We start from the raw sequence: 24,143 nt of genomic DNA, 5'->3' as shown, positions 1-24,143 counted from the left end.
AATGTGGTAAATAATCCCAAACTGCATCATGGGAGCATTGTCAATTAACACAAGGAGATAATAGGACAGGTATGTGAATAAAAATTTGGCCATTAGGATGAGATGTTTCTTTCTAAAAGATAAAGACGTTGTCAGGCTGGGAGCCAAATCAGGATAACAATCAAACAGAGACAGACAGCAGAATGAGACATGGTGAACCTCCTTAAACAATAGGTCCAAGATCAACTTGGACACAATGAATCCTCCTTTGGCAGACAGTGATTTACTGTGGAAAGCTTCCTGTCTGGCTGGAGCTGACCATTTTAGCTTGTTCTCGTCTGCAGCTAATTTCAACAGTGCCACCTTCAACCCCATTGCTTCCCAGCTTTTCATTTTTCACCTACTTCCAGCCCAAGGTACCATGTAGGTCAGTCCCCAACCTGGTCGCTCATAACCTGCTCCTGCCCATTTAAACAGCATATCCTCAAAGGCCAATCACTAATCAATATATCCATGACCCCTCTAACATTTTCAGAAGCCCTTGTTCTAACTTACTCAGCACATGCTAGTCTTAGCACAACTTCTCAAGCCATTCCCCAAACATTCAAATGACCCAGTCTCTTCCCTCCACCTGGCTGTGTTAGCCATCAAAAAAAACTCACCATTCTATTAAAATGCTCCAAATTGAAACAAATCACCATGGGAACTTGCATGAGTCCCAACACAAACTTGTCTTTTTGTAATCTGGTATGATAACTTTTGTGCTCAAGTTTTACTCAAGTTATCTCCATGAGCTTGTCTACTGCTTCTTCCTGTCATGCAGAAAAGGACCCATGCTTCTGATTTACACTCATCCCACATCTCCAGTTCTGTCCTTCTTGGTAACTGGATTTCCACAAACATGCAGTAAAGATCCACTGGTTTCGAAGCACCTAGTTTCTTCCCCTCCATTGCTGGAACTCAATTGCCTTTGTGTCTCCCCAGCTATGATTCCACTCCCCACATCGCCAATCCCCTATGTGCCAGTATGACCCTTAACTATATCTATCCATTTCCTAAGTCTTTGCTTGCACGTTTCCCCAACAAATCACATTATAATTCTGGCTTCAGCCTTCAGTGTTCAAGGGTTCACACTGCCTGAACTCCAAGGATTACAGTTCATCTGAACGTTTTTCTCTGACAATATTTTTTAAACCAAGCATTGTTTAGTCATCTGCCCAGGCATCTCTTTCCTGGATTCTACATCAATTCCTCAATTTACTAAGCCTCTTAAATGTCCTGAAACATCAGGAGTTTTATAGGGCACATTTTAAATCTTTGTAGATGTCGCTGATAGACAGAGTGTGAAATTTAGAAATTACAGAGACCAAGGAATCTGTGAAAAGAAATGAGTGTGCTTGGAAAGGAAATGGTGCAAGTAATCCAGAGGGGTAAACATTATTTGCAAATCATGACAGCACCTGAAGAAAGTCAATGAAAATGAGCAAAAAGGACCACAAAACTCAGAAGTGTGCTGACTTGATTTTAGGCTGAATTTTGCCTGGAGAAGTCATGTTGCAACTGTAGCAGGACATAGGTGAGGCCACTTCTGAAATAATGAAAACAACTCTGATCACTCTTCTATAAGGAGGATGTTGTTAAACTTGAGGGCACAGAAAATATTTACAAGGATGTTGCCAGGACTGAAGGTTTGAGCTGTAGTAAGAGGTTGAATAGGCTGGAATTTTTACCCTGGAGCATCGGAGTAAAGGGGTGACTTTATTGAAGTTTATAAAATTGTGAGGGGCATGAATAGGGTGAATAGCCAAGTCTTTTTCCTGGAGTAGGTGGGTGGGTCCAAAACTTGGGGACACAGGTTTAAGGAGAGGAGGAAAGATTTAAACCAAAGGACCTAAGGGGGTTACATATTCAATGCAGAGGATAGTGCATGTATGGAATGGTCTCCCAGAGGAATTGGTGGAGGCTGGTACAATTGCAACATTTTAAAAGGCATCTGGATAGGTCTATGAATAGGAAGGGTTTAAGAAGAATATGGGCCAAATGCTGGCAAATGGGGCTAGATCAGATTGGGATGTGTGGTCAGCATGGACAAGTTGAAATGAAGGGTCTGTTTCCTTGCTGTATGACGCAGACTCTAAGCAAACCATTTTTATTTAGCAAATAAGCTAAGTTCTGGAGAAACTCAACAAATCCAACAGCATTTGTGGAGAGAGAAACAAAGTTAAAATATTCCTGATGTGAACATAGAACAGAGAACATTACAGCACAGTACAGGCCCTTCGGCCCTCAATGTTGTGCCAACCTGTCATACCGATCTCAAGCCCATCTAACCTACACTATTCCATGTACGTCCATATGATTATCCATCAGACTCAAAACACAAACTTTGTTCCTCTCACCCAAATGCTGTCAGTCAGTCCTGAATTTCTCTACAACTCCATTTTTATTTAAGATCATCAGCATCCAGGCTTTTATTTTAAAGCCTGTTTGTTAAATCAGATCACATCCAGGGTTGCTGTACTGAATTCAATGAACTGAGAGCCACCAGAAAAATCACTGTTGAACAAGTGATATGGTCAAAAAGTCTTCTATGGGACTGTAAAAATTAAGATTTGAGAAGGGGCAGGGAAAGTTCTGAGGTATTGCTGGCATGATTGACATTCATTATCCATTCAATATTTGGCAATAACGTGCCTCATCTTTAAGCAGCTGCAGTCCTTGTGCTGACATACGCGTTACTTTTTCTACAGTTTGCTCAGCCTTGAGACAGAGTCACACATCGGGCAAGTACAGTAGGTTTCTTTCCCTTAAAAAATGCCATCACAAACCAGATGGGTTGTTACAAGAACCTGAATGTTTTCTTTCCAGCATGTTTCAAAACAAGTTCTGAATTCTCAAAACTCTGAAATTTGAACTTCTATGTCATGGCTGATTAATCCAGGCCATGTGGAAGTTTAGAGAACCAGATGTCATTATAGTTTCAAGGTTAGAAGTTAAGTCTTCAATATGGAAGTAAGAGCGAGGGAGACGCTCTTAATTATTTCTTCAAGCTATGTGTTTTCTGCAACAGGTTTATGATCATAGGCTTTTGGTAATAGTGCCCATTTGGTCATGTCCCATTTCTTTATGGCATTAAGAAATCTAGAACAGACATCCAAGTTGGTAACATGACACTCCCTCCAGGTTCCCGTATCTTGGTAACTTGCCTGCCAATACTTCTACTAACTTCCAGTTCCAGCCAATGGTTGATCCCCAATTTCCTTCAGTCCACCATTCCCACAACGATCTGCTTCCAAGACTTGGAATTCCCTCTCTAAACCCCTTTACCCCTCTCATCATTTCAGATGCTCCAGGAAGAAAAATGATTATTAATAGGAAAGAACAATGACAAATATAACAAAGTGTGGAGCTGGAGGAACACAACAGGTCAGGCAAGAAAGGAGGAGGAAAGTTGATGTTTCGAGTTGGGACCCTTCTGTAGAAATGGTGGAGGGGGTAGGAAGATCTGAAGTAAACAGAGAGAGGAAGGGTAGGGCTGGGGAATGTAGGTGGGATAGTGATAGGTGAGTGCAGGTAGGCAGTGGTGGGGATTGGTCAGTGAGGTGGGAGGGGCAGATAGGTGGAAGAGAAGATGGACAGATTGTGTCAGGTCAAGGAGAGGGAGGGTTGGTCATGGGATGAGGCTGGGTCTGGGGAGATTTTGAAACTGGTAAAACCCACATTTAGGCCATTGGACTGTCGGCTCCAAAGGCAGAATATGAGGTGCTGCTCCTCCAGCTTCTGGGTGGCATCATTGTGACACTGGAGGAGGCCCAGGGTGGACATGCTCCCCAGGGAGTGGGAGGGGGAGTTGAAATGGCTGGTGACCAGAAGTTGTTGTTTATTGCGAGTAGAGTGCAGGTGATCTACAAACTGGTTGCTGAGCTTCCACTCGGTCTCCCCGATGTAGAGGAGGCCACATCGGGAACAGTGGATGCATTGACAGATGTGCAGGGAAACCTCAGTCTGATGTGAAAGGTTTGCTTGGTGCTTGGGGCGGAGGTGAGGGCGGAGGTGTAGGGGCAGGTGTAGCACTTCCTGTGGTTGCAGGAAAAGGTGTCATGGATGATGGGACAAGTGGGGAGTAGGGAGCAGATGAGGGAGATGCAGAGAGCGCAGTCCCTATGAAAGGCAGATAGGGGTGGGGAGGGAAATATATCTTTGGTTGTGGGTTCGGATTGTAGGTGGTGGAAGTAGTGGAGAATGATGTGTTAAATACGGAGTTTAGTGGGTGATATTGTGAGGACAAGGGGGATTCTGTCCTTGTTTTTGTCTTTGTTGGGTGGAGGGGATGTGAGGGCAGAGGTGTAGGAGACGCAAGAGATCTGTTTGAGGGTATTTTCATTTTCTATTAATGGGGGAGGGGAACAGGGGAATATGTTATGGTCCTTGAAATAGAAGTAGCTGTTTGCATTTTATCTGGGAGGTGGCTCCTACACAGATGTAATAAATTGTGTAGTTGGCACCACAATTAATGCTAAAGGCTGGCTTTAAAATTCACATCAATAATTTTTAAAAATTATTAAAACGTGTGGCCAGGTTTCTCAAATTATCTATAAGAATTTTGTCATATATGTCCAAAGCTCTGGGTAGATAAAGGGACAGGTTAGAGAGAGCACTCAAAGCTCCACATTAGATAAAAAGTCATTTTAATAAGTGCCTTAACTGTAGGACATGATGAAAATTCATATCTGAACACAAACTTACATACAATGGAATAGAAAAAAATCTTCCCCTGGCTTATTATCCTGCTCATAATGAAAGAAATTGTTGGAACATATTTAATTTCCTACTCCCTCAATTTATTGATCAATTCATTTCCTACATTAAGCAACTTAAGGGAGAATTAAATACACCATGCCATGGCAAGTGAAGAGTTAAATCTCATCGTCTCCAAGATTGCTCCCAGATTTTCCATGAAAATGTTTCTCACCTCACGTCCTCTTCAATACTTTGTCCATTCAATCACTGCCAGAAACCTCCCTGCATTTTCAATGGTTTATGTTACATGGCAAGGCTCAATGGTAGAGGAGCAAGAAGAGGTAACTCTCCTACAACTTAAACACTGATGCATTGTCTGACCACTAAGTCCTCCACAGTGCATTCAATCTAGTTTTAAAATCAAGTCTCAAATTAAAGCCTCTACTTCTCCCAGAGTTTATTTTTAAAAACTAGTGAAATCTGTGAAATTACCCACTGGGGAAATAAAATGTTTATTTTGAATATTGTTGAAAATCAAACCAAGTCAATACTTCTTTACAAAGTTCCCAACAGCTGTCCAACATGATCTACGTAAGAATATTTTTTAAAAATTAAATGTTCACAGCATTTCAAGGTTGTTGGCAGGTTAGCGTTTAATGCTCATCCTTTATTGTGGTTCTCACTACCACCTTGGATTACTGCAGGGCATGGGCAGAGGGCTTTGCCTGCCCACAGTGCCATTAACAAGGTACAGTGCTGGACTGTGCACAGCTGGGAGGGGAACAGGAGGGTGGTATGACTTGCTTATGTCTGCTGTCGTCCTACTTCAAGGTGGTAGAAATTTCTGGGTTAGTGAGCCTGGCCATGTGGTTGAAATTACAGTAGGGGTCTACTTTGGAAATAGTGATCACAATTCCGTAAGTTTTACAATACTCATGGACAAAGATGAGAGTGGTCCCAAAGGAAGAGTTCTAAACTGGGGGAAGGCCAACCACACTAAAATTCGGCAGGATCTGGGGAATGTAGATTGGGAGAAACTGTTTGAAGGTAAATCCACATTTGATATGTGGGTGGCTTTCAAAGAGAGGTTGATTAGTGTTCAGGAGAGACATATGAAAATGAGGGATAGAAATGGCTAGATTAGGGAACCATGGATGACAGGAGAAATTGTGAGACTAGCAAAGAGGAAAAAGGAAGCATACATAAGGTCTAGGCGACTGAAGACACAAAGCTTTGGAAGAATATCGGGAATGTAGGACAAATCTGAAATGAGGAATTAAGAGGGCTAAAAGGGGACATGAAATATCTTTAGCAAACAAGGTTAAGGAAAATCCCAAAGCCTTTTATTCATATATAAAGAGCAAGAAGATAACTAGAGAAAGGATTGGCCCACTTAAGGACAAAGAAGGAAAGTTATGCGCTGAGTCAGAGAAAATGGGTGACATTATTAACGAGTACTTTGCATCGGTATTCACCAAGGAGAGGGACATGACAGATGTTGAGGTTAAGGATAGATGTTTGATTACTCTAGTTCAAGTCGGCACAAGTAAGGAGGAAGTGTTGGGTATTCTAAAAGGCATTAGGGAGGACAGGTCCCCAGGTCCGGATGGGATCGATCCCAGGTTGCTGAGGGAAGCGAGAGAGGAAATAGCTGGGGTCTTTACAGACATCTTTGCAGCATCCTTAAACACGGGTGAGGTCCCAGAGGACTGGAGACTTGCTAATGTTGTCCCATTGTCTAAGAAGGGTAGCAAGGACAATCCAAGTAATTGTAGACCAGTGAGCCTGATATCAGTGGTAGGGAAGCTACTGGAGAAGATACTGAGGGATAGGATCTAGTTACATTTGGAAGAAAATAGACTTATCATTGATAGACAACATGGTTTTGTGCAGGGAAGATCATGTCTTACCAACTTAATAGAATTCTTTGAGGACATGACAAAGTTGATTGATGAGGGAAGTGCTGTCAATGTCATATACATGGACTTCAACAAGGTGTTTGATAAGGCTCCCCATGGTAGGCTGATGGAGAAAGTGAAGTCTCATGGGGTCCAGGGTGTATTAGCTAGATGGATAGAGAACTGGCAGGGCAACAGGAGACAGAGAGTTGTAGTGGAAAGGGGTTTCTCAAATTGGAGACCTGTAACCAGTAGTGTTCCACAGGGATCTGTGCTGGGACCACTGTTGTTTGTGATATGTGTAAATGATCTGGAGGAAGGTATAGGTGGTCTGATTAGAGATACTGGGAACTGCAGATGCTGGAGAGTCCGAGACAACATCGTGTGAAGCTGGATGAACACAGCAGGCCATGCAGCATCCTAGGAGCACAAAAGCTGACGTTTTGGGCCTAGACCCTTCATCAGAAAGCTCTCTCATGAAGGGTCTAGGCCCGAAACATCAGCTTTTGTGCTCCTAAGATGCTGCCTGGCCTGCTGTGTTCATCCAGCTTCACACTTTGTTGTCATAGGTGGTCTGATTAGCAAGTTTGCAGATGACACAAAGGTTGGTGGAGTAGCAGGTAGTGAAGGGGGCTGTCAGAGATTACAGCAGAATATAGTTAGACTGGAGAGTTGGGCAGGTAAATGGCAGATGGAGTTCAATCCGGGCAAATGCTAGGTGATGTATTTTGGAAGATCTAATTCAAGAGCAAACTATACAGTAAATGGAAAAGCCCTGGAGAAAATTGATGTACAGAGAGATCTGGGTGTTCAGCTTCATTGTACCCTGAAGATGGCAACGCTGATCAATAGAGTGGTCAAGAAGGCATATGGCATGCTTTCCTTCATCGGACGGGGTATTGAGTACAAGAGTTAGCAGGCCATGTTACAGTTGTATAAGACTTTGGTTCTGCTACATTTGGCGTACTGTGTGCAGTTCTGGTTGCCACATTACCAAAAGGATGTGGATGCTTTGGAGAGAGTGCAGAGGAGGTTGACCAGGATGTTGCCTGGAATGGAGGGTGCTAGCTATGAAGAAAGATTAAGTAGATTAGGATTATTTTCATTAGAAAGACGGAGATTGAGGGAGTACCTGATTGAGATCTACAAAATCATGAGGGGTATAGACAAGGTGGATAGCAAGAAGCTGTTTCCCAGAGTGGGGGACTCAATTACTAGGGGTCATGAGTTCAAAGTGAGAGGAGGAAAGTTTAAGGGAGATATGCGTGGAAAGTTCTTCACGCAGAGGGTGGCGGGTGCCTGGAATGCGTTGCCAGCGGAGGTGGTAGATGCAGATTCGATAGTGTCTTTTAAGATGTATCTGGACAGGTACGTGGATGGGCAGGGAGCAAAGGGAGACAGACCCTTAGAAAATAGATGACAGGTTTAGACAGAGGATCTCGACCGGTGCAGGCTTGGAGGGCCAAATGGCCGGTTCCTGTGCTGTAATTTTCTTTGTTTTTTTTGTTCTTTGTAGTGGATGGTGGTGATAAAGCCTTGGTAAGTTACTGCAGTGCATGTTGTAGATGGTTCACTGTGTAATGCTTGTAGAAAGAACAAATGTTGGAGGTGATGGGTTAAGAAAGTTGTTTTGCCCTGAGTGGCATTGGGCTTAGAGAGCATTGTTGGACCTCATCCAGGTAAGTCGAAGTATTTCATCATACTCTATAACTTGCAGACAGACTTTGGGGAGTCAGGAGGGAAGTCACTCACTCCAGCCTCTGGCCTGCTCTTACAATCAGTTTTTACATTTCTAGTCCAGCTCAATTTCTGACCAATGGTAATCTGCAGAATGTTGACATTGGGGAATTCAATGACAATCGAATGATAGTTGAGGGGCAATGTTTGGATTCTCTTGTTGGAAATGATCGTTGTCTGACACTTTTGCTGCATGACAGTTACTTGCCACCCATGGACCCAAGACTGGATGTTGTACAAATCTTGTCGTGTGAAGGTATGATTACTTCAGTATACCTGAGGAGTAATAAATGGTACTGAATATTGTGTACATTATAGAATCCCTACAGTTTGAAACAGGCCTTTCGGCCCAACAAGTCCACACCGAACCTCAGAGCATGCCACCCAAATCCATTCCCCTGTAACTATATTCTGCTGTAATTTCTAACATTCCCCTTCACTATCTGCTACTCCACCAACCTTTGTGTCATCTGCAAACTTGCTAATCAGACCATCTATGACAACAAAGTGTAAAGCTGGATGAACACAACAGGCCAGGCAGCATCTTAGGAGCACAAAAGCTGTAATCTACACATCCTGGAATACTATGGATAATTTAGCATGGCCAATTTACCTAACCTGCACATCTTTGGACTGCAGGAGGAAACTGGAGGACCCAAAGGAAACCCATGCAGACACGGGGAGAACGTGCAAACTCCACACAGACAGTCGCCTGAGCGTGGAATCGAACCTGGGTCTCTGGTGCTGTGAGGCTGCAGTGCTAACCACTGAGCCACCAAACATTATTCCACTGGACCTTATGATGGAGGGGAGGTCATTGGTGAATCAACTGAAGATGATTGAGCCTTGGCTGCTACCTAGAGGAGCTCCTGCAGAGATAACCTAGGGCTGAAATGACTGACTAACAAACACAAACATTTTCCTTTGTGTTCAGTAGGACTCCGACAAGTAGAGAGCTTCCTCGAACTTTACAAAGGCTCATCCATACCATATTCTGTCAAAAGCTGCCTTCCTGTAAAAAGACTCTTCTAACCTCTGGAAGTCAGCATTTTGCCATGTTTGAACCAAGATTGTAATGAGGTCAGGAGTTGCATAGCCCTGGAGGAACCCAGTGTCAGTGACAGGTTACTCGTGAGCAATTGTTGCTTGATGGCACTATTGATAATCCCATCTGATATTTTACTGATGATTAACAGTTGACTGCAAGGACTGTAATTGGACAGGTGTGTCCTGCTCTTTGCTATACAGGACATAACTGGACAATTTCCACATGGTCAGGTAGATGATGTCAATATTGAAGCTGTAATGATACATCCTAGCTAGGGGTGCAACCGGTTCTGGAGCACAAGTCTTCGGGACTTGTACCGGAATGCTGCCAGGGCCACAGCTTTTGCAGTAACCAGTGCCATCAAGTTTAACAGCATGGAGTGAATCAAATTGCCTGAAAACAGCTGTAATATAGACCATGTGTCATCCAGTCAGCTCTTCTGAGGATTGGCACAAACGTTTGGCTCCCCGTTGTTAATGATGGGGATTTGTGGAGATTTCTCCTCTAGTTAATTATTTAACTGTACACCAGTATTCACCACAGGGATAGAGAGCTTTGATCTGATCTGTTGGTTGTGGTATTGCTTAACCTTGTCTATTACAAAACAGCAGCAATATGCAAGTAGTCTTGCGTTACAGCTTCACCAGGTTGACAACCTCATATTTAAGCTTTTTCTGGTGTTGCTCCTAGCATGCCCTCCTGCACTCTTTATTTAAAGAGAATTGATTTTAAAATGGTAGAGTGGAGGATATACTGGACTCTGGCATTGCAGAAGGTGTTGGAGTACAATTCTGCTGCTGTTAAATGGCCCACTGCACCTCATGGAAAACCAATCCGGGGTTGCTGCATCAATTGTAAATCTCTCTTATTTAGCATGTTGATGGTGACACTGCCACACACCACAATAGCAATTTTTAATGTGAAGATGGAACTCCATCTTCACAAGGCCTATGCAGCAGTCACTTCTACCAATACTGCCATGAACGGATCCCTTTGCAGCAGACAGATTTGTGATGATGAGGTCAATTATGTTTTTCCCTCCACTTTATTTCTTCGCCACCTGCCACGGATCCAGTTTAGTGATATTATTTAGAACCTGCCCAGCTCAGGCTAGTAGCAGTGTTGTTGAATCACTCTTCATAATGGACAATGAAGTCCCCGAGCCATTCCCTTGTGTATTTGTTCTCTTGCAATTGTCAGTGCTTCATTCAAGCAGCATTCAACATAGAGAAGTACAATGCAGATCTATCAACTGAGGGTACCAGGTTTGGTGGGAAATCAGCAACTTTCTTTGCCCAGATTTGATCTGATACAATGAGACTTGATGACATCCAGTTCACTGTCAATGTTGAAAACTCCAAGAGCAACTCTCTCCTGATTGTATACCTCTATGTCACCACTACCACTGCTGGAATTGCCCTGCCAGTGGGACAAGACATACCCAGAGGGATGGTGATGGTACTGATTGGCTGTTTTTTGCCGGGCATGTTCCCACGAGCATGATTGTGCCATTGTTTGACAAGTCCATGGGACAACTCTCTCAATTTCAGCAAAATCACCAGATGTTATAAAAGAGGACCTTGCAGTGTCTAGCCATGATGCAGCCATTTTCAATGCCTAGGCGAAAGCTGATTCCATTCCTTCTAGGTGTCGTAGCGTTTTGATAGAACTGAATGGCTTGACACGAAGCAATTAAGAGTCAAACACATTGCTGTGTGTCTGGAGTTACAGTTTCCAGAGCAAGCAAAGAGAGATTTCCTTCCTCAAAACAAAAGGACATAATAAAAACCCATCTCCTTGGCCAATTCACAATGATTCATGGTTACCATTGAGATGAGCTTAATGAGAATCTAAACTCAACAGGTTGCCATGGTGGGATAGGCAGTAAACTACACATTACTAAACAAGAGACATTGCCCTCAATATTGTTGGAGCCATTAGGATGGTAAGATGATCAAAGGGCAAGAAGGATATGCCATGGCTTGATAAACACCACTTTCACTAGAATCAGGTCACTGTTGATCGTGTTCTGTTCCAGAAACTTCAGGGTAAAATTCTAGGCCGGCACTTTGTGCAGTACTGAGAGAGCGAGCTGTACTGTCAGAGGTGCTCATTTTTCAGACATTGAACCAAGGCCCCGCTTGTCCTTTCAGGCCACATAAAAGATCCCTTTTTTTGGCACTATTATGAAGGAGGACCAAGAATTTCCCTTTAAATAAATGAAAGTGTGCCACCATAAATTAATTCTACTAAATTTGGAAAAAGGAATATATTTTAAAACGTAAGTTCAAATCAAGCATTTCTTAGTAAGGTGCATAGCTTGCCGTGTAACTGACAGCCAAATTGAATGATTGAAGCAGAAACAACTAACGTGTTTGAGGAGCATGTGAGAGAGAGCACAATAGTGCACAGAGCCTGCAAAAGGAGCAGAATATGAAGAGGGCAAAAAAAAACTGGTAAGAAAGAAAAAAAAGGAGAAAAAACTGCAAAAGACGCAACTGAGGCAAAGGCAGGACTTGATAAATCCTTTCTATTGCTCAGCAAATGTAAACCAGTCCAAGGGAATCACAATAACAGCGAAAGAACTAAATTCTATGGTAGTGAATTTGTAAGAGCTGTAGTATTTATAAAACAGCAGGTGAAGAAAATTTCAAAACATTACACAGTAATATCAATTAGTTTGAAAAAGACAGCTAACTGAAAAATATCACATTTCTTAATTATTCAAGAGAAAATATGAGCCAATAATGTTTTATATTCTATGTATAACTTTACAAAATGTCAGTGCTCCTTCAAATGGCCAACTCATCTAATAAAGACTCCCAAAGTATTTCAGATCAAAAATTGTTACAGCAGTTCAAGGAAGAAAATAAATCTGAAATTCCAAACTTTTAAAGCTTTTTCAAAAAGTGTTTTGTGAAAAGTTTCCAAAAGGAGTAAAAAGGAATTCCAATGAAAGCACTTTGACCTTTAATATTTGCTATTTTTATTCTTTATTAATTCTGCCTGAACTGCTGAGTATATCACTTAATTCAGACTTCAAGCATTGTCAGCATTGAATAAAAATATAGGGTTTTGTAACAGAGATAGTAGGAACTGCGGATGCTGGAGAATCTAGGATAAAAAGGTGTAGACTGGATGAACACAGCAGGCCAAGCAGCTTCAGAGAGGAGCAGGAGGAAGACAAGTTGAGAACATAGAACAGTACAGCGCAGAACAGGCCCTTCGGCCCTCGATGTTGTGCCAACCTGTGAACTAATTTAAGCCCCTCCCCCTACACTATCCCATCATTATCCATATGCTTATCCAAGGTTTAAATGCAAGAAAAATATACAGGCAGATTTGAAATTAGAGTCTGACTAATGGTTGGGGTAAACGTGAAGAAAAAAAGCTCCCGTTCACCCAATGTCAAATATAGTAAAATAGAACTTACTTGCACATCTGTTCATCTCAGGTGCACGCATGCCATAATATCCTGATGGGCAAGAATGTAAGCACTCTCCATACTGCCTCATGCCTTGGCGTCGAAGGAAGAAGAATAATTTCTGCTGACAACTAAGACATCCATTATCCTTGGAACAAAGCAGGCAGCCCTTACAGATTGGGTATGGTCCAGTATTTGCTGTAGAAAACAAATGAACGGAATCACAGAAAAGCTACGGCACAAAAGAAGTCTCCAGCTATCACAAGCTATTCTTTGCAAGAGCATCTCTCCCAGAACTAATCCTCTGCTTTTCCCCAGAACCCCACAAATTTTCCTCAATTATCCAATTCCCTATTGAAAGCCATGATCCAATCTGCCTGCACAACACAAACTGTGCATTCCAGATCCTAACCACTCACTCTGTAAGAGGTTAATAGTAGAGAAAGGTATCTGAATGCAAGCTCAACCAAACATCGGCCAAAAACTTAATGTTGAAGAGAAAATAGTTTTTGCGTCACTATAGTAACTTCTTCTATTTCTGTGATTCACAGGGTCAAATCCAGCAGAACTAAAAGAAATTGAACAGAATAAATTGCTGTTTCAACACCACAATCATCAAAATGAATTTAGTATTGAGCATGAGGCAACGTGTTACCAATTGGCAGTAGTTGAGGCAAATTGCACATTTTAAGGAAAAGCTGGATAAACATCCAATACAGAATGGAATCAGGCTGAGATGGAATAGAGTGGGAGGAGGCTAAGATCATTGGCATTGAAATGTGTTGGATTGAATGACCCATTTTGAGCCCAGGAACTCTTACACAACATCACACGACATAATGCCTTGAAAATTTACCAAGTGCAAATACTCTTCAACAAGAACTGCCAGACAGGGATTGGTCAATAGACTAGGCTGTGGAAGACAAAATGATGTGAACATAAACCAAAAGTGAAGGCGCAAGAGGGGATGATCAACAGTAATGGCTTAAATGATTGAAGTGATAATATAGATTCAAAAGCATTTCAACAGGGGATCACTAAATCTCCCATCGGCACAAGCCACCTTTCACAACTGATGATTGTCCATGAGCATGGTAACCCGCATACAAGCACACTGGGCTCAATAGCACTTGTCTGGTCTGGCTGCTTGTTACAAAGGCTCAAATACAATAGCTGGGATGTTGTCAATAATGTTACAAAACAACTGCAGGATATTCCTCTGGGGAAGGGTTGTAGTCCATGACAGTAACAATGATGTTGACAGGAAGGGGCAAGAGACGCTGAAATCAGATTTCAGAGAATTAGAAAGAATATTGAAAAAACTGAGTAATCATAAGAGTCTTTGGAGGTCAGAATCCCACATACCAGTAAACATAGGAACAGGAGAATGGAATGGTTAGATGCATAGCTGTGAAACTAGCACAGAATGGAAGGCATCTAATTTGAGGCATTAGGATCATTTATGGTATAGGGTGTAGAGCTGGATGAACACAGCAGGCCAAGTAGCTTCAGAGGAGCAGGAAAGCTTTCCTGCTCCTAAGATGCTGCTTGACCTGCTGTGTTCATCCAGCTCTACAATGTGTTATCTCAGATTCTCCAGCGTCAGCAGTTCCTGCTATCTCAGGATCATTTATGGGGCACATTAGACCCGAAATTGGTGGACGTGACAGACACCGTGAGACTGTAAAAAATTTTTATTGATAGGTGAAAGGAAAATAATTAGCAAGAGAAAACGTAGACACACTACAGATGGGACAGAAGAACTAAGTGAAGTACAGAAAAGTGGAAGAGAAGCTAAACCAAGACTCTACATCTCAGAAATGACAGTGCTAAGGAGAGTAAGCAAGAGGGAGCAAGGCAGCTGTAAGAGGGCATGGATAGACAAAGTAGACAAGGTAGATGAAATGTAATATGATTAAGTGTGACGTCATTCATGGTTGTATAAAGAAGAAAAAAATATTTTGAATGGTGAGGGGTTGAGAAGTGCATGTCCAGAAGGGATTTAAAAGTGTCCTTAGCCAGGAGTCAGTAAAAATTAGCTTGTGGGTGCAGCAAGCAAGTAGAAAGGCAAATTGCATTTTGGTATTTTCAAAGGGGGTACGGTAGAGAAGTACAAAATACCTTGCTGCAATTGTATGGAACTTTGGGGACACCTCACCTGAAATACTACATATATAGTTTCATCTCCTTTCCAAAGGAAGGAATGGAACAAAGAACAAAGGACAAAGATAATTACTGCACAGGAACAGGCCCTTTGGCCCTCCAAGCCTGCGCCAATCCAGATCCTCAATCTATACCGGTCACATATTTTCCAAGGATCTGTATCCCTCTGCTCCCTGCCCGTTCACGTATCTGTCTAGATACATCTTAAATGATGCTATCATGCCAATCTCTACCACCTCCGCAGGCAACGTGTTCCAAGCACCCACCACCCTCTGCGTAAAAAACTTTCCACGCATATCTTCCTTAAATTTTTCCCCTCTCACCTTGAAATCATGACCCCTAGTAAATGAGTCCCTCACTCTGGGAAAAGGCTTCTTGCTACCCACCCTCTCTATACCTCTCCTGACTTTGTAGACTTCAATTGGGTTCCCCATCAACTTCCATCTTTATAATGTAAAATAATCCTAATCTACTCAACCTTTCTTCATAGCCAGCACCCTCCATAGCAGGCAACATCCTGGTGAACCTCCTCTGCACCCTCTCCAAAGTGTCCACATCCTTTTGTTAATGTGACAACCAGAACTGTATGCAGTACGCCAAATGTGGCCGAACCAAAGTCCTATACAACTGCAACATGACCCACTAGCTCTTGTAGTCAATAGCCCATGCGCAGAAAGAAAGCATGCTGTATGCCTTCTTGGCCACTCTATCGACCTGCATTACCACCTTCAGGGTATAATGGACCTGAATACCCAGATGTCTCTGTGCATCAACTTTCCCCAGGGCTTTTCCATTTACCGTATAGTTCATTCTTAAATTGGAACTTCCAAAATGCATCACCTCGCATTTACCCAGATTGAACTCCATCTGCCATTTATCTGCCCAACTCGCCAATCTGTCTATATTCTGCTGCATTCTCCAACAGTCCCCTTCACTATCTGCTACTCCACCAATGTTAGTGTCATCTGCAAACTTGCTGATCTGGCCATCTATACCTTCCTCCAGATTATTTATGTACGTCACAAATGACAGATGTCCCAACACGGATCCCTGTGGAACACCACTGGTCACAGGTCTCCATTTTGAGAAACTTCCTTCCACTACAATTCTGTCTCCTGTTGCCCAGCCAGTTCTCTATCCATCTAGTTTAGTACACCCTGGACCCCATGCGACTTCACTTTCTCCATCAGCCTACCAAGGGGAACCTTATCAAACACCTTACTGAATACTTGCTTTAGAGGGAGTGCAATGGAGATTCACCAGGTAAATCCATAAATTCGTGGGATTTTTTGAGAGACTGAAGACATTGAGACAATATTCTCCAGGGATTTTAAAAGAATGAATGAGAGACGACCTCATTGAAATGTGGAGAATATTTACAGAAATGTGACAGGGTTGATACATACAAGATGCTCCCAATAGTAGCTGACTCCAGAATCAGGAGACATTCGTAATCTCGGGATAAAGGGGCAGGCCGTTAAAGATAGACGATGAGGAATTTCTTCAGGAGTGTGATGAATTTTTGGAATGCTTTGCTCCAGGGAACTCTGACAGCTCAATAATTGAGCAGATTCATGACAGAAATTTGTATACTTCTAATTATTGATGACAATAAAAAGGAGATAAAAATAATACCAAAAAATTACATGATCTAGAATGCAGGCAAACTCAAATGGGATGAATGGCCTATTCCTTCTCCTGTGCTTCATTCATATTAGAGACTTGCCATTTGGATTCCCTACTAGTTTCTATTTCTAATTAATCATGTCCAATTCCACCCTTGATATACCCCTGCCTATCCATTCATTGTCAAGTACTTGGTCAAATCAGTTGCTCCATTTTCCCACTAGTCCAGAACAATTTTTATGTCCTCAAATAGTTTCAGTTTTACTGAAATCTGTAACCATGGCACCAATTCCTGCTCAATAAAAGAACAGGGATTTTCATTCCGTATAGAGCTCTATCACCATTCCTGTATATCTTGGTTTACAGCCACTATTGTGATGTAGAAAACGTTCATTTGCATAGTGCAAATTCCTAAACATGATAACATCCAGTTAATCTGTTGGTAATGCTGGTTGAGTGATAAATATTGGCCTCGGGACCACATACCTATTCTTCAACTATTGCCATGGGATCTTCTATATTTACTTGTACAGATTTACCGTCACACAGAGGTGGCACCTCTGACAATGATGCACTCCTTCACTTCTGCACTGGATTATGCATTTAATCCATCTAAAAGATGGTTTAATTCCCAGTTTTGGACCTTCCACCAAAATCTTTGCCTTACACTTTCCAACATTTTCTTCCTCTAAAACCACCCAACAATAATGATCACAGAGGGAACCATTCTCAAATACCCTTCCGAGAGAAAGTGTGCAATGTTGCACAAGGGTCTGAAAAAGTTAATACTGAGGAATGCCATAGGTACCGCTCTCACCGATGTCATGTGGAATTGTTGATAGGTCTAAGGAGGAGGCCTAACATCTGGTCATCCTTAAAATTTCTGTAACAGTAACGATCATATCCATGTAATCTGTAAATACTTGCTAACAGGCAATCCATTATATCTTGATAACTAAAAAGGAGACTTGCGTAAAAGGTTTTCTTGTGACCACATGAGACCAAGTAGACCCTGTAGTTTCCTACATTTAAAAATTATAGTGGCAATGACCTTCAACATGCACAGCAATTCCCCAGCGTAGTTGCTAGCATGTCCATATGGCATTCCCATCAGGAACTGAACAGAGTTACTCCAATACTAGTGGGATGCTTTAGCTGGCCGTAGTAGTCAATCATCACAGCTACTGGCAAGAGTGCTGCATGAGCCATCAATCGCCTGGTAATGTTGAATAGCCTTACAGCACTGTTATTAGCTATGATTCCCATAGTTATGTTGAAGAGGCTAACTGGATTTAGTTTTACTATGGCTATTATTTGCACCAAATCAGCCCATCTTGGAATTTCATAAATCCGTATTAGTCTTCAGGATTAACAGCAAAATAAATACTTTCTGTAGACTCATTATGTAAAGAATATGTATACAAAAGATAATCCTCTGATCCAGCCTGCCAAGCAAGACTATGATATCTGAAATATCACAACATCTCTCCTTTCCACCCCAGCTGAAATCAGACTATTACTTTCCATCTCTCAAAGACTATTTTGGAACGGGAAAAATAAGCTGGCAAGTTCATCCTATTTTCCAAATGGTTGAAGCTGATCCAAAAGTTAAACATTACGTCTGAATGCTAACAAAAGTCAAGGTTTTTGTTACGCTGCTTAAATCTTCTGCCTTACAGCACCAAGCTGTGGGCTTACCAAGCTTACATCACTAGCCTCCTTATTTATAGTGGAGTCATCTAGCTAACATTTGCTAGGCAGGAGAACAAGTCAAACAACTTTGACCTTCATTGTCTCAGCTGCATCTTTAGTATCTTCTGGAAGTGAATTCCATGACATCTAAATCTCTGACAATCTTGCCGTTGTGCTTGACTTTTACAAAGAAGTCCATGTTCCACCAGGGACTGAATGCCTCTATCTATCCCATCCCTTTTAGGATTTTAAGGGCTATATTGCCATAAAATATTCTGGGAGAAGAAATAAGCCCCAATAGTTCAAGACATTGTGTTTCTATTTCCTCAGAGCAGGCACCATCCTAGTAAACCTAGGGTCTCAGTGGCCTTCCCGCAGTATGGAGCTCAACACTCCACATAGCGCAGAGGTCAAATGTTTTAAACCAAATAAAAACCCTGCTTGTTCAATTCTCAGGAGCCATCAAATGCATCTTCATCCCAGAGACCCATTCTAAATGGCTTGAGGGGAAGAAAAAAACAATAACTTTTGTAAAAAAACTACAGCCCATGAAAAAAGGAACAACAAAAACAAAGCTGCTGGAAGAGCTCAGCAGGTCTGGCAGCATCTGTGAAGGTGAAAACTGAGTTAATGTTTTGGGTCCAATGGCCCTTCCTCAGAACTGATGGTAGCTGGGAAACACCAGTTCATGTGCAGAAGAAAGTGGAGGGGGAATGTGGTAGGGAGTAAATGACAGAATAGAACCTAAAGAGAGAGAAGAGCAGATGGACAGACAAAGAGTTGATAACAATCAGGCTGGGAGGGTGAGTAGTTGTAAATGGGCACTATTAGTGACTAACAGCTGGGGGTGGGTAATGGCAGGCTATGTGATAGCCAGGTCTGATGTGTGGGATTCCAAGAGCAGGTTAGCGTTAGAGTACAAAAGTGTAGAGCTGGAGGAACACATTTCAGGCCAGCACCCTTCTTCAGTATTTCCTTTCTGAAGAAGAGTCCCAACCCAAAACATCAGCTATCCTATTCCTCTGATGCTGCTTGGCCTGCTGTGTTCATCCATCTCCACACTGTTATCTCCGACTCCAGCATCTACATTTCTTGCTATCTTAGAGTTTGGGTTACAGAGTACCTCTGTATTTCAGGGATCTGATTTTAATTCTAGCCTTGGACAAAGACTGAAAAATGTTCCTGAACTAGGAATTGAGGCAGTTTCAGTACAATTCCCAGCAGTCTAAGATTAAGCTACCAATCTCACTTGACTCCTGTATTAAAATTGAAAAACAAAGTTCATATTCATGGATATTCATGTTCTGCGGAAGGGTCACTGGACCCAAAATGTTAACTGTTTCTCCCTTCACAGATGCTGCCAGACCTGCTGGGCTTTTCCAGCAACTTTGTTTTTGTTCATATTCATGGAGGTGCAAGCGTTAGTCAAGAATTGGAATATGGGCATTTTATTTTGGAGGACAGACATGTTGTCATCAATTGGGAAGCACAAAAAGGTCTCCCAAAAGGCATTTGTCACAGATAATGCAATTGTGATTAGACTTATCAATAGTGTTTCTCCTTCAGACTTGATACTAGCAGTTTGATAGAACTATGCAATGCTCATACATTTGGCTGGTTTGCATTAGACCAAAATTTGCTCTTCCACAATTAACTAAAGAACATGTGGCACTTACAAAAATCAACAACTCCATAGCTTTTGCTTGGATCAGAAAATAACCAACATTCCTTTCAAGCTGTTCAAACATATCGTCATTGCAAGCTGCTGCTCACGTCAATTAGTGCCAAAGCATTGACTTCTGCGTCTAAAATACTGCCATCGCACATTCACCTCAAAGGTCTATACAGCAGAAAACAAGAATGGAAGGAATGCAGGAAATAACTATTTTTTCTCTAATGTAAAGCAAAATGTAAGGGCACAGAGAGCTGGAGGATCATGAAGCATGGATTCTTTATTTGATTGGCATCAGTTCTTTAATCATAATTTCCCATCTTGCATGTAAACTAAGAAAGCAGAGTATTTATATTAAATCTGTAGTTCACATATGTTTGATTAAATCCTTGAGAAAGTGGCACTGAGCTGCCTTCTTGAAATGCTGCACAGTCATGTGCTATAGTTAGGCCCACGATACCCTGGGAGGGATTCCATAATTTTAAGCCAGCAACAATGAAAGAATGGTTATACATTTCCAATTTGGGATGGTGAGTAGCTTGGAGGGGAATTTGCAGGTGGTGGTGCCCCCACATATTTACTACCTTTGAACTTCTAGAAGGAAGTGATTGTGAGCTTGGGTGGCGCTATCTAAAGGATTCTGGGTGAATTTCTCCAGTACAATCATACTGCTGCTGCCTGAGCATGGGTGATAGAGGAAGTAGACATTTGTGGATGTAGCGCCAATCAAACAGGCTGCTTTGTCCTGTACAGTGTCAAGCATATTGTGTGCTATTGAAGCTGTATCCATCCAGGCAAGTGAAAGTATTCTATCACAGTTCTTACTGGTCTTGTAGATGGCACGCTCTGGGGAGTCAGGAAGTGAATTACTCACTGCAGTATTCCCAGCCTCTGGCATCTTACTATAGCCAGTATGTTTGCGTGGCAAGTCCTGTTGAGTTCCTGGCCCGTGGTAAACCCCAGGATATTGATAATTGTGGATTCAGTGATGGTAACACCATTGAATGTCAGTGTTTAGATGTTCTCTTATCAGTGATGGTCTGGCATTTGTGTGACATGAATATCACTTGCCACGTATCAGCCCAAGTCTGGATATTGTCCAGACCTCGCTGCATTTGAATATAGACTGCTTCAGTATGTGAGTAGGTATGAACAGTGCTGAATATTGTTCTATGATAACTGCACATCCCCACTTCTGATCTCATGATGAGAGATGGTCATTGATGAAACGGCTGAAGTTAGTTGGGCCTAGGGTCCTACCCTGAGGAACTCCTGCACAGATGGCCTGAGGTGAGATGACTAACCTCCAAACAACCATGACCACTTTCCTATGTGCCAGGTATGACTGAGCAGCAAAGAGTTTACCCCCTGATTCCCATTGATTCCAGTTTTATTAGAGTTACTTGTTGCCATATTCTGTCATCCACTCAGCACTTCTGGCTGAAGATTGCTGCAAATGTTTCGCTCTGATCTTACATACTGATGTGTTGGGCTCTTCCATCATTGATGGGGATATTTGTGGAGGCATGAGTTTGCAGATGGTGTTGGAGTATGATTCTGCTGCTGTTGATGGCCCAAAGCGCCTCAAGGATATCTCAGTCTTCCGTTGCTAGACTTGAGATTATCATGGTGAGAATGTGCCACACACCACAGTTGATTGTCTTCGCCATGTGAAGGCAGGATTTCATCTCCACAAGGACTCTTATCAGTACGGTCATGGGCATATTATTCTGCAGCTGGCAGATTGGTCAGGATGAGGTTAAGTATGTTTTTATCTCGAAAGTTTCCTCACCACCTGCGGGAGGCCTAGTCAAGCAGCTTTGTCCCATAGGACTTGGCCAGCTTGATAAGTAGTGCTGCTGCCAAGACGCTCTTGGTGGGTGCCAGTGAAAATCAGCCACCCAGAGTATATTCTGTGCCCTTACTGTCCTCGGCATTTCCTCAAAATGTTCTTCAACATGCAGGAATACTGACTCAGCAGCTGAGGGAAGACAGATGGACAGTTGGTGGTCATAAGCAGGTTTCCTTACCAATGTTTAACTTGAAGCCATGAAACTTCATGAGGTCCAGACTCAATGTGGAGGTCTCCCAGGGCAACCATCCCCTGACTGTATACCACTGTGCCATCACCTCTGCTGGATCTGCCCTGTCAGTGGAACAGGACAGATCTAGGCAGAGTGATAATGGTGTCTTTAGACAGAGTCGTATTCACGGATTCCTACTTTACAGACTATGTCAGACTCTTGCTTAACTAGTCTGTGAGACAGCTCTCCCAATTTTAACACAAGCTCCCAGATGTTAGTAAGGATAGCTTTTCAGAGTCAGATAGGGCTGTTTCTGCCATTGACATTTCTGGCACCTATGTCAACGCCAGGTGGTCCATCCAGTTTCATTTCTTTGTTGAGTCTTCACAGAGATTGACACAACTGATTGGCTTATTAGGCCATTCCAGAGGGCAGTTGAAAGTCAGCTTTCAGTTTGTAGGTCAAACCAGGTGAGGATGACAAATCCCCTTCCCTAAACCAGGTGGATTTTTCCCAACAGTTGACAATGGTTTCATGGCAGGATCCTGACTCAGATTCCCCAGAACATTAGATCTTTCTGGATCAATAGCCATTGCCTGCCCCATAAAGGAACCATTATTATAATTATGGTATCACCAGCTCAGACCTTTCTATTGAAACAGCAGGCTTGCAGCTCAGGTCAACTTCTCAATTTTACATCCAATTTGCAGCCAATCCCACACTTTGCTGGATCTGAAGAAAGAGGTTGTTTGAACAAAACGTAACTATTTCTTTCAGCCCCCAAACATAACAAAGAAATCTTGTTTCAACAAAGTGACAATAATATAGGCATCAAATTAATCAGGGCCAATTTAATTCCAGAGATAATGGGAACTGCAGATGCTGGAGATTCCAAGATAATAAAATGTGAGGCTGGATGAACACAGCAGGCCAAGCAGCATCTCAGGAGCACAAAAGCTGACGTTTCGGGCCTAGACCCTTCCTCAGGAGCACAAAAGCTGACGTTTCAGGCCTAGACCCTTCCTCAGGAGCACAAAAGCTGACGTTTCGGGCCTAGACCCTTCTCAGGAGCACAAAAGCTGACGTTTCGGGCCTAGACCCTTTAATTCCAGTCAGTTTTTGAAATCTGGTCCATTTCCACTCAAAACACAAAGTTGGTGGTTGAACATCTACAAATTTGTAAAATTAAAAAGCAGAATTGTACTTTCCTGAACACAAACAATATGATTAAGAAAAAACAAAGTCCACTGTCAAATTTGGACTGACCAATGTAAGGAAATTTTTGGACAGGTGACCACAAGCTTGGTCAGAAGGGTGGGTTTTAAAGGAGCATCTTAAACCCGGGGAGAGAGGTGTTGCAGCGAGAAGGGGCCAGCCAGCTGAATGCACGGTCACCAGTGATACAGTATGGGAGTAGGATGTTCACAAAACTACTCTAGTACAAAAACTAAAAATTCCAAAAATGGCAAAATTCCAGTTAAGAATACCCAGCTTCGTAAAATGTTTGTCCCAGGATGTTATAGATCATCTTCCTTAATGGAAGAATTGCAGAGAAATCAGAAAAGTTTCGTGAAATATAGTCTACATTTTAAATATAATCACTTGTAATCAATGTATTTGAAAATTAAACTGGGATAAACCCTCAATTATTCCAGAGATTTTCTTTATAAAATTAAAGAAAAGCTTTACTTGTTCTACACGTCATCAGCAGGAATCTCATTTTCAAACTTTCACTGTTCAGAGTTCACTGTTGTCAAAATTTCCACATTATATTTGGAACTGTAAATTCCAAAATATCCCCACTTTTATAAAAAGACTTTGCAAAATTTCTTGCATAGTTTTTTAAAGAAAGTTGACAGTAACTTGGCTAAATGGTGAACAAATTTGATATTTTAAAAAAGAAATCTGTTAGGGTAATATTTTAAAAATTTTAAAGGATCAAATTCTTGGTAAATAAAATACCTAGGAGCAATTCAAATTCAGGAATAGCACAAATCAGTATTGACAAGCTCCAGGATTGGACCTCCTAGGCAAAACAGCTTTTAACACTGAAATGCACAGACTCGAGTTTCCAATTCCAAGTAGCATATTAAACACTTCTAGCTCAAAAACTAAGATGCTTGCATGGTGTTTCATCAAG

The 24,143-nt window shown here is 42.1% G+C and overlaps 1 protein-coding gene across 2 annotated transcripts in view; it reads right to left on the bottom strand.

Annotated features, from left to right (window-relative positions):
• rspo2 (R-spondin 2) overlaps positions 1 to 24,143 on the bottom strand; it is a 158,905-nt gene that overhangs the window by 73,884 nt on the left and 60,878 nt on the right. For both annotated transcript variants that reach the window (XM_059646313.1, XM_059646314.1), the window contains exon 3: positions 12,836 to 13,024. In XM_059646313.1, coding sequence (XP_059502296.1) covers positions 12,836 to 13,024 — 189 coding nt within the window. The remainder of the gene's footprint in view (positions 1 to 12,835; positions 13,025 to 24,143) is intronic.

This window comes from Stegostoma tigrinum, chromosome 5 (genome assembly GCF_030684315.1).
Source record: "Stegostoma tigrinum isolate sSteTig4 chromosome 5, sSteTig4.hap1, whole genome shotgun sequence".
NCBI classification, from domain to species: Eukaryota; Metazoa; Chordata; class Chondrichthyes; order Orectolobiformes; family Stegostomatidae; genus Stegostoma; species Stegostoma tigrinum.
Note: the sequence above shows the minus strand (reverse complement) of the source record. Positions and strands in the feature narration are given on the sequence as shown.